General features: G+C 28.4%; 1 protein-coding gene across 1 annotated transcript; it reads left to right on the top strand.

Annotated features, from left to right (window-relative positions):
• Positions 1 to 3,140: 3,140 nt before the first annotated feature.
• On the top strand, positions 3,141 to 5,316 carry LOC136074910 (uncharacterized). Its single transcript, XM_065787123.1, has 3 exons — positions 3,141 to 4,215; positions 4,332 to 4,493; positions 4,855 to 5,316. Exons 1-3 carry the CDS (start codon positions 3,969 to 3,971, stop codon positions 5,238 to 5,240), a joined length of 795 nt encoding a protein of 264 aa, XP_065643195.1. The 5' UTR covers positions 3,141 to 3,968; the 3' UTR covers positions 5,241 to 5,316.
• Positions 5,317 to 10,874: the final 5,558 nt, after the last annotated feature.

Genomic DNA, 10,874 nt, shown 5'->3' with positions numbered 1-10,874 from the left:
ATCCACTGCATCATTATCATAAGATTCATTATCTTTCCAGTATGCTACAACATAAACTCTCTCTTTTTTCTGGCTTTATTTATTGCCCAGTAAACAACTTTCATTTTCTCATCTTTATCTACTTGGTCAATGTAATCACTTACATTATTTTTTATTGCTCTTAATTTTGATGACAAAAAACATAAAGTAGAGTTAGGAGCACGATGTTTAGCAGCACTGAACATACCCATGACTTCTTCTGCATCAATATTATGAAGCCTGGCTGTCTGCGTCTCTTTTATAAGTTGTTCTGATACCTCCAAATTAAAATATCTTTTAAAGCAGCAATAATAGCTGATAAACAGGATACAATCATTTGTTCAACTTCTTTGTCTTTTGGGCACACCAAAGCAATTTCTTCAAAGATCTTATCATTTTCAATTATATTTCCGAACAAATCTTTTGTGCTAAATAACAATATAGGATTGTCTTTTACATGATAAAGATTTTTTAAAACATTTTCAACCAATTTTATCCATTCAATATGACTTAAACTTCCTGTAGCTGACTGATAAAATAATGTCATCCATGGTCCTGTTAAAGTCTTTCCCAATAGCCCTAAGACGCACATTTCTTTTTTAGCTGTTTCATTAATAAAGTCTATTCTTAAACTACTTTGTAGCCCTCCACATGAAACTGTACTGGTACTTAAAAATTTAATAAATAAGTTGTAGCGCTGGATTAATATACCACATATATGAAGCAAAATATGCAATCTGTTCCCTCTGTAACGGGGAATGAGTCCTTTGGGAAGTTTCATCTCATCTAAAAAGATTTTATAACCTTTAGGATCTCCTTTACCATCTTTGTATTGCATCTTATTCAATTGTAAAACTATATTACCAGCGATACAATCTTTCCCAAACAGCACTCCATTATGTGTTTCAATCATTTTTAATGCAGACCTGCAAGAGCTGGATATTGTTTCAAGAGGGTGTAAGTGACAATTAAGTTCATTTAAAACTTTTCCCCATGAAGAATTTATTAGCTGAACAGTTGCATGATTAGTGGCAACACGGTCAGTCATAGAGTTTGTAATGTTTTGAATAATTTTTGAGCGGCTCTTTTGATAGTCACAATTATGGAAATCAGAATACAAAAAGGCAAGTTGATCTATTGAAGATACAACATGAGTTTGATAATCGTGAGCAGTACCACCTGACAACTGATCTATTGCTATAACATGACACTGTGTTTTGGTTGTAAAATGAATAGAGTTTATATGTACTCCTTCTTGGGTTGTTGCATCAGCTACGATTAATGATTTATGATGCATTGTTGCTGGTTAACAATGGCATCATAAATCATTAATCGTAGCTGCCATGTAAATGTTTTTTTATCTTTTTTGAATGGCAAATGTTCATTAGCAGAATCCTTTAACTTATCCAATTCGTATAGCAAGTTCATATTTTCATGTTCTAGACCCTTTATCCGGTTATCTTTAATCAAATTGGTATAACTCCAGTCATTTTGTTTTTCTTTCTTTTTAAGCTTTATTATCTTTATATGTTTTTTTAAACATTTATTTTCTTTTAGTATCAAACTTTTTGCTGAAACTTCGGCTAATTTTTGCCTTAAAATTGAAATAGTTAAGTTTTTCCTTTTAATAGTTTGATTTAATCTTTTAATTACATAAGGATCTGCTTTAATTCTTGCTTTTAGGTTAGTTAGTTTATCTTTATGATCGGATTTCATTTTTGCATTATATTTATACATAAAAAATAATCTCTTTTTTAACAATTGATTTCTAGAAGTAATGTTACAATCCAGTTCTTTAATTGGTTTTTGATACACAAAAGAAGTTGAAGGTTCATGCAGTTTTGCTTGAATAGGTGCTAAAAGTAAATTAGATAATTCACAAAAACTACTTTTTGCCACTGTTGATGGCTCATTACTTTTAAAAACGATTTTGCATAACTCTTCAAGTTTTCTTTTGTTAGATGACTTAAGGTTGTACACTTTTTTGTATTTCTTGACCAAATTATATACCTGGCTATGAGTTGGATAAAAAGCAAAATTTTTATAAATGCTTTTGGCAGTTTTTAAAGTCGACTTGGATTGTTGCATATACAATAACAAAACATGTCCATTGTAGCATTTGTTTTCATTATTATCTGGGGCAAATGTAAAATTGTCTATCAAATACTGCTTTGCAAGCCCAGTTTTAAAAAACGTAACAGGAAAACTTTTTTCTGAATTCATATGAACTGCAATGCTATAAAATATATTAATTATAAATAATATTTATTTTGCTAAACCAATACAGATTTAAAAAAGTCCAATTAAAAACTAGTTAATTGTCACGTGACATCAGAATCAAAACATTTCACGGCATAATTACTACTACTTTTTTTCAGAAAAAGTGAATCTACTACCAAAATTGCCAGCGATTTTAGCATATATTCCAATCTATAAAATTTCCTTAAATTTTCAGTATTAAAAGAAAAATACTTTTTCTTGTTGAAGTTTTAAAAATTGTCGAGAACAAACTTTTACTTCGATGATAACTTTGTTTTCCTTTTTGATCAACTTTTTCAGCTTGTCGTAAATGTCATTTATTTGTAAATACTTAAATGTATTTTATACTGAAATTATTAATTGAAATATGAAGATTATAAAAAACAACTATATCTATTCTTAAACCATCAACAAGTTTAGTAATATTGTTAAGGCAGAGGATGACTTTGACGCTTCATGAAAAATTTGGAAACACTTTTTTAAGCATATTTCGGCTAACGTAAAATTGAAATTCACGCATCCCTAATTTATGTCAATAATATTGACAATAAGTGTTATTTTTTGTGTAAGTTACGCTTATTGACAATAAGAATAAAAAACTTATACAAACTGGAAAAATTCTTACAACGGCTTATTAAACTTTAGAATTAACATATACCTTGTTATTTCTATATCCATTTAAAACTTTTTTTAATTTTAAAACTATAATTTTATTTTTTTTTAGCTTACGAGCACGCTGTCAATAATAAGCATTATAAAGATGGAATAATTTTAATAAAATTCGCATAACTTAATTTAAATAATACACGCATAATTACGTATTTTTGTCATTGGACTTTGATCGTATTCTGAGTGATACTTTCTTGCGCTGACCGTACTAAACAACTTCAAAAATGGCATTGTCGGAGTAAAAAAGGTTCAATACCTATGGTTCCACTTCGTCAAATTAAACTTACTTCAGCACAAATAAATAAAAATATACATGAGGAAAAAATTATTGTTGAAGACCCAGAAAATTCAAATTCAAAAGGGATATACTTAAAATGAAACTTAATATAAAGTCTAAATAAAAGATACACAAATTCCTTTTGAATCGCATTGTTACAAAGTTTTATCTAAATCAAGTGTAAAGTCTTCATCACTTTTTGACCACCTTTATTATCGCTTCACAAAAATGGCTGTATGTTGCTTGATGAATCATGATTATTTTAAAAAAATTCAAACCTATAATGCAAACCTTACTTTTCCAGATACTAAAAAGTTAACCACAATAAAATATAATATTAATCGTGTAATGGAAAAAACAATTTATACTATTCCTAAATATAATAAAGTATGTACTTTTGGAAATTAAACTAATACAAAATCTACTAAAGAAAATGATATTCCTAAAATAACTATAAATGATAAAAATATTTTAACAAGCACAGAAAACAATTTTCTATCTTTGCAACATATTTGCAATTGTATTCAGCAACACATACAAGAAAATGCAACAGAAATAAATGTTAATATTCAGAACATATACCCTAATGATCCTAGTGAATATGCAAATTATAAAAATGTTGAGCAAAACTCAGACGCATGGCTAAACATAAGAAAAAACAAAATAACTGGAAATCGACTTTCTGCATTGTGTAAATAATAAAAAAAGTTTGAATCCTATTGGAAAATTTTAAAAGAAAGACTTAATGAAAGTGATTTATTTAATAACTGCTTTAGAAATTTCCTTCGTGGTCACCAGTTTGAAAAAGAAGCATTGTTTTTTTTTTCGAAACCAGTCTTTATCTAATGCTACATCATGTGGTTTCTTTACTTTAACAGAAGATGAAACATACGGTTCAAGTCCTGAGTCTTCAGAGCAATATGTTACTGCCAATAATTTGCAACAAAACCAAGAAGAATGTTTTGTTGTGCAGGACAAAGCAGGTGTTCTAGGTATATATAAATTTCAAAAAAATTATATGCAATTGAGATTGATAATTATAGTAAATAGAGTTTATTAATTATGAAAGAATAGGATGGAATTATAGCATTTTGTACATTTATTTTAGATACTCAGTTAAAAAAGATTTGCTTGCCTCAAAGTGTTGTCCAATGTGGACGTCCTAAAGGTGCTACTCATACAACAATAGGTCTTCCTAAAAAACATCTTTGTCGATCTTCTGATGTGCCAGTTCCTTTTATAAAACTTGAACCTGTTAAAAGACATGCTTGTATGTTAAAAATATTGTTTTACATTTAAAGCTAATAAATAACAAGTTATTTTTAAAAGTTTTTCTTTCTAATTTATATTAAGGGTCATCCATAAAGAGTTTAACTAGTAAATTGTAGTAAAAGATTTTTTTTCTAGTACTAAGAAGATTACTTTTCTTGCACAATTTTAAACTTATATGTTTAATGATAATCACTGTGCAAAAATGGAAATGGTCTCCTATCTATATTAAAAAGTCAAACACAGCATGACATACTTTATTGGTGACCACTTAATTAAAATTAATAAATGTTTTAATGAATTTTTTTATTAATAGATGGTTTTACAGCATTAGTTATTAAGATTAAATGGTTTTGTTATAGTGATGCTTAGTTGGTTTTTAAAAGCTGACGACATACAAAAAGCTTTTTCTGGTACCCTTATCAATAAGAGTGCTGTAGAAAAAAGACCGAATTGTATTCCATCATCTATACTTGATGAAAGTGCATTAGAGTTGCTTTCTTCATTGCAAATGTACTTTAGCGCAGATGCATGGAAAGCACTTGATAAAGTAATCAAGGCTAAAAAAAATCAACATATCTGGCCATGCGCTGTTTGCCTGAAGAGCACAAGCGAAGAAAATAAAACTGGCAATGCAATAGCATGTAATTCATGCTTGTTGTGGTCACATAAAAAATGTGTAGGACAAAAAAAGAATTCCTTTCTAAAAGCAAGGTATTGGTTTTGTTGCACTTGTTATGGAAAATAATGATTTAAGTATTAACTTTATAATTTTTGTATATATATATATATTAAATTGATTGTTACAGTTTATATAGTTATATTTAGATAGTATTATATATTATGATAAATAGTATTATATAGTATGATTGTTACAGATTATATAGTTATATTTAAATAGTATTATTTAGATTGTATAGATTAGATACAGATTGTGAAAATATTTATAAAACCTCTGTATGCAATGTCATATTTTATTTTTTGAGCTATTTTTTGATCCAAGCTTTAAGATAAGTAAAAATCTAATCTTATAAAATAAAAAGAAATAGTTTTAAAGAAAAAGAGAAAGAAAAAAAACAACAGTTTTTTAGTAACAACATTTTTTCCTTTTTTATTTTTATTTGTTTTTTGTTTTGTATTTTATCTAGGAATATGAAATGCCAAGCCCTATGGTTTACCTTTTTGTGGTGCATTTCGTTAAATAAGTTACAAAAGTTTTATACTTTGTAATTTATAAACTAAAAACCAAGGCAATATTTGTGGAAGTTATTTAAAGTTTGTGGAGATGCAATTCCTTGCTTTGTCCAACCTTTTAGACTATATATATACACATATACACATCCAAACATATAAATATATATATATATATATATATATAGAGAGAGAGAGAGAGAGAGAGAGAGAGAGAGAGAAATTAGTACAAAAAAAACAAATATCTAACTTGAGCTTCTACTGCCAGGTTCCTGATGATCCTGCTGAAGGAGAAACTGACAGTAGAAGCTCAAGTTAGTAAAGTGTTATTTTACTATATATATATATATATATATATATATATATATATATATATATATATATATATATATATATATATATATATATATATATATATATATATATATATATCTGTGTGTGTGTGTGTGTGTAGATTATGTAGATTCAAGTATAAATAAAACTATATATAGAATATGTAGATTCAAGTATAAATAAACCTGCAAATATGTTTAAATTGTACAAAATTCAAAACTCTGTTTAAGTATATTTTTCTGTACATATAGCATATTTTAAAACTAATTACAGCTCTTTTTAAATGTAAAAAAAATTTTTATACCGTCTTACTAATGATCAGCGCCAACACCTTAATGAGTCATAAAATTAAGAACATTTGATTAAGGTGTCGTGCATAACTATCAATTAATTGATAGTAGTTTATTTGGCACTTTGCCTGAGCTTTGCCAAAAATATTACGCTAGCTTTGTATCATCAGCAAAGTGTTGTACCATCAGCAAAGTGTTGTATCATCAGCAAAGTGTTGTATCATCAACAAAGTGTTGTATCATCAGCAAAGCTGACGCCAAAAATATTACGCGGATTTGAATTGTGTTGTTATAACAATTACTTTTATAATAATATTGATACGATCGCACAATTAGTCTTTTTTTTTTTTTTTTTTTAAACATCTTCGCTTCCAACAAGGCTGCAAGCAGCCACTAATTAAAGTTGGAAGTTACTGAAAGAGAAAAGATGAAGATTGCAGAGCAAGATAACGATTGACGGATGACTTAAAAGATTGCAAATTATATGATTCAGGAAAGCAAGATGAATGAAGCGAATTCCAAAGAGCTGATGTTCGAGGAAAAAAACTAGACAAATAAGAGTTTTTGTAGCACTTAGGAACAGTCACAGAAAAAGGATGACACTTAATTGAATGACGAGTAACACGAGAATGAATTATAGTAGATGGCACAAGAGACGCTAGCTCTTTAGAGCAGTGCCCATTATAGTATTTGTAGAAAAGAGAAAGTGAAGCAACATTACGACGATGTGATAATGGTTGGAGGTTGGCTGCAAGAGCAGGTCCAACTATGTTTACAATACGTTTTTGTACCTTGTCTAAAAGAGAAAGGGCATCATTAGAAGATCCGCCCCAGATATGGCAACAATATTCCATACAAGGCCGGATTTGAGATTTATAGAGATAGAGAATAGAATCCGAAGTAAGAAAGTGACGAGCTCGATAAACAGATGCAACCTTAGCAGATGCTAATTTTGCAACTGATTTGATATATGGTTTCCAAGAAAGATTGGAAGTAAGAGTTAGTCCTAGAAGATGAAGAGTAGGTGACTCATCGAGTACATCACCGTTCATAAATATAGGAAGATCTAAGTTATTGCGATAACTATTAGCTGAAAAAAATTGAGTTTTATCTGAATTAAAGTTCACCAGCCACTGTGAGCCCCATGCTGTAGCAGAAGTGAGATCCTTTTCAAGCTCAAATGCCCCCTCCAAGCAATCAGAGAGTGTTGGTTTCTTATCACGACAAGAATAAATGATAGTATCATCAGCAAACAATGCCACCTTAGATGTGAGAATATCTGGAATTCGTTAATGTAAATTAAAAAGAGTATAGGGCCAAGGATAGAACCTTGAGGAACCCCTGAAGTTACAGAATAAGAAGAAGAGTGTTGTCCATCGAGGACAACTTTTATGCTACGATTGGAAAGGAAGGATTCAATGATCTTAAAGATGTTGCCGGATACACCATAAGAAGAAAGCTTATGGAGAAGACCAGCATGCCAAACTTTATCAAAAGCTTTTGAAATGTCAAGAGCGATGGCCTTAACCTCTCCACTTTTATCTAATGTCTTAGAAGTTTTCTTAAATATGTCTTAGAAAAATAAAAACTACCTGCATTATTTTTTCAAATCATAAGATAAGACGGCAGTTCTGTTTTGTAATAAATTAAACTCTTTTATTAGGTTAATAAATAATCCCATGCGTTTTTACTTACTCAGTTACAGTATAAAAATATCTGAATTTATTTACAAACGAAGTATTTACTATACGCAACCTAATGGAAGTATACAAACTCTAATGTGTGAACGATGGTAGATGGTCAATTAATGTTACAGGCTCACAGCAAGTATTAAAGACCAACGTTTAGAAAAGCAATTTTAAAACAATCAGTTTAACTAGAATTTAGAGGAACAACAAGTGATTTAAGGAACTTTATGAAGGAGAACATTCCGAAGCAGAAATTGATCTAACGATCTTGTTTATTTTATCATTATCGTACACCCAATTATTTTATTGGATGTTTAAAAAAATTAAATAAAACTTAATACGTACACCCAACTATTTTATTGGGTGTTTAAAAAAATTAAATAAAAAAAGCGCATACGCGTCCTATTGCATTGAAACCTTTGAACCAAACAGATTGTAATTTTAAACGTAAAAGTTTACTGTTTTATATTTATAAAAAAGATTAAAAACATTTTAATTCTACATTGGACTTTAATTCGTCATTATATTTTAGATAAATTAATTTTTTAAAACGTATGTGTAAATTATTTTTTTAAGAAATATCTTAAAATATCTTGATTATCTTAAAATATTTTACACGTTTTAAACGGCAGGCTAACAGAATTTTTTTTCTAACAAAAGCGCTTTTTATTGGTTAATAAATTCTATTTTGACACGTGACATTCTTAGCCAATAAAACGAACTTTCGGTAGGCAAATTATTATTTTTTTGGCTACCGACTTTCGGTAGGCTATCCACGGCGTTTAAATTTTAGCATCATTTAGGAGAGGAATAATTACACAGGTCAACAACAACAAAAAAATTTTTATGGTGCCGAGCAAACAATTTGTTTTTTGTATAGCATTTCTCATTTTGATTTCAAATATGTAACTCTTTTTTTACCATCAGGTCAAGTTGTAAAGATATTTAGGTTCAAATCTTAAGTATTTAGGGTAAAGTCCCTAATATTGTCGAAAAAAAATTATTCAAAAGTATGTCAACCTGGGTCTCAAAAGAAGCGTATTTTCATTTTAGAAAACATAAATATTTTTCCTTAAAATTTATTGACAAAAAAATTATGTGAAAAAATGCTAAAGACTCTTAAAAAAAAGTCAACAGAATGTTATTCACCAAAAATACACAAAATACTTATTTTTATTACAAATGAATAACATTTTTAAAATCTCTATGAAAATACGCTTCTTTTGAGACCCAGGTTGACATACTTTTGAATAACTTTTTTTTCGACAATATTAGGGACTTTACCCTCGTGTTAAAGGTGTTACAATTGAAGTGAGTCAGTTTTAGAAATAAGTTCATGAAGTTTATACTTTATAGAAGATAGAGTAAGGCGAAATTGAATTGTTTAGAATTTTGCTCCAAAACAAAGTGTAAAAGTTGAGATACCAATGATAAGAGGTGAAGTTTTTAGGGGTCTCCACACAAAAAGTTTTATGTTCCATCATATCGGCCAGTTATATTTACTGGTAAATTATCGCAAGATAAAGTGAATTTTTTAATATTTGTGTTGAAAATGATGTTGTTATCAGACATACACTTTAGTAAAATGAATAATAGCTCAAAGCCTGTGTCAAAAATGATTTTTATATGTTGTATTTATAAAGCCTGATTTTTGACTTATAATCTATAAGTCAAAACTCACAATATGTCTCAATAATATAGAGACTTATATTGTGACCATTATGTATGGCGTTATCTTGATCAATGTTGTTACACTTGAAATATGTTGCTGTACCATTTAGGTATTTTGTTTGGCTACTATTTTTTATGATGTTGTTTTGATTTGATTTGTTCTTTAAACAGAAAGCTGCACAGTGTCTTTTTTCACGCGTTTAATTTCAGAAATATTTTTGTGTCAAAATTGTTTATAATTCATTTTACAGGAAGTAGTGTTAGATTATTTTATTTTTGACTACTTTCTTATTTTGCATTGTGGTTGTTTAATTTTTAGAACACTTCAAGGATATGATTTGATTAATAACTGGGTGGATTCCTCTTGGTTGATGCCTAAAAGATTTTTTGAAGGCAGTTCTGCATTATGCATTTTATTGTAGTATAAAAACATGCCAATAATCCAAAAATTATTCTGCGTAATGTTTTTTGGATCGTTTGCATGTAAAATTAAAAAATCAGTCATTAATTGTGAAAAAGGTTCTGCTAAAAGTAAAAAGGCTTATAAAGTGTGCTTGGCTAATTAGTTTAACAAGTTTCAATTGTGATGATTGACTGGTGAGAAACTTATTTACTTTTTATACTTTAACTAAATGATTTGTTATTGTTAATAGTTATGTTATGAATTGTTTGTGACCTAAGTATAGTAAAGTTTTTATTTCTTCATTTGCATTACTTAGCATAAATATTTAATTATTTTTTCTACAGATTGGTTGGTAATAGCCTTTATTATCTTATTTGTTTGATGTTCAGTATACTGTTATATGTTTTTGAACTAGATAAAATAGTTTTTATAACATAAATTATTGCAGGCTATAGACGAATCTAATTTTAGTTTACTTCTTTGGAAATTTTATATCATTTACTTAGTTTATTGCTAATTTTTTTATTACTAAAATAAGAATTTTTTTACAAAAAAGTGTAAAATGCATAACATCCCAGCTAAAACAATACATTGGGCTAACATTGAAAATGTTTTTTTTTTTAACATTTTTATTTCCAACAAGGCTGCAAGCAACTACTATTACAGATAAGATAAAATTTATAGAGCAAGATAACGAATAACCGAAAAATTAATAGATTGTGAATTATATGAATCTGGAAAACAAGATGAAGCAAGTGAAAAAAAAAATTTAAGGAAAAAAACTAGACGAATAAGAATTTTGGGAG

The sequence above is a fragment of the Hydra vulgaris genome, chromosome 01 (assembly GCF_038396675.1).
Source record: "Hydra vulgaris chromosome 01, alternate assembly HydraT2T_AEP".
Classification (NCBI taxonomy): Eukaryota; Metazoa; Cnidaria; class Hydrozoa; order Anthoathecata; family Hydridae; genus Hydra; species Hydra vulgaris.
This window is presented reverse-complemented; position numbering and strand designations above follow the sequence as displayed.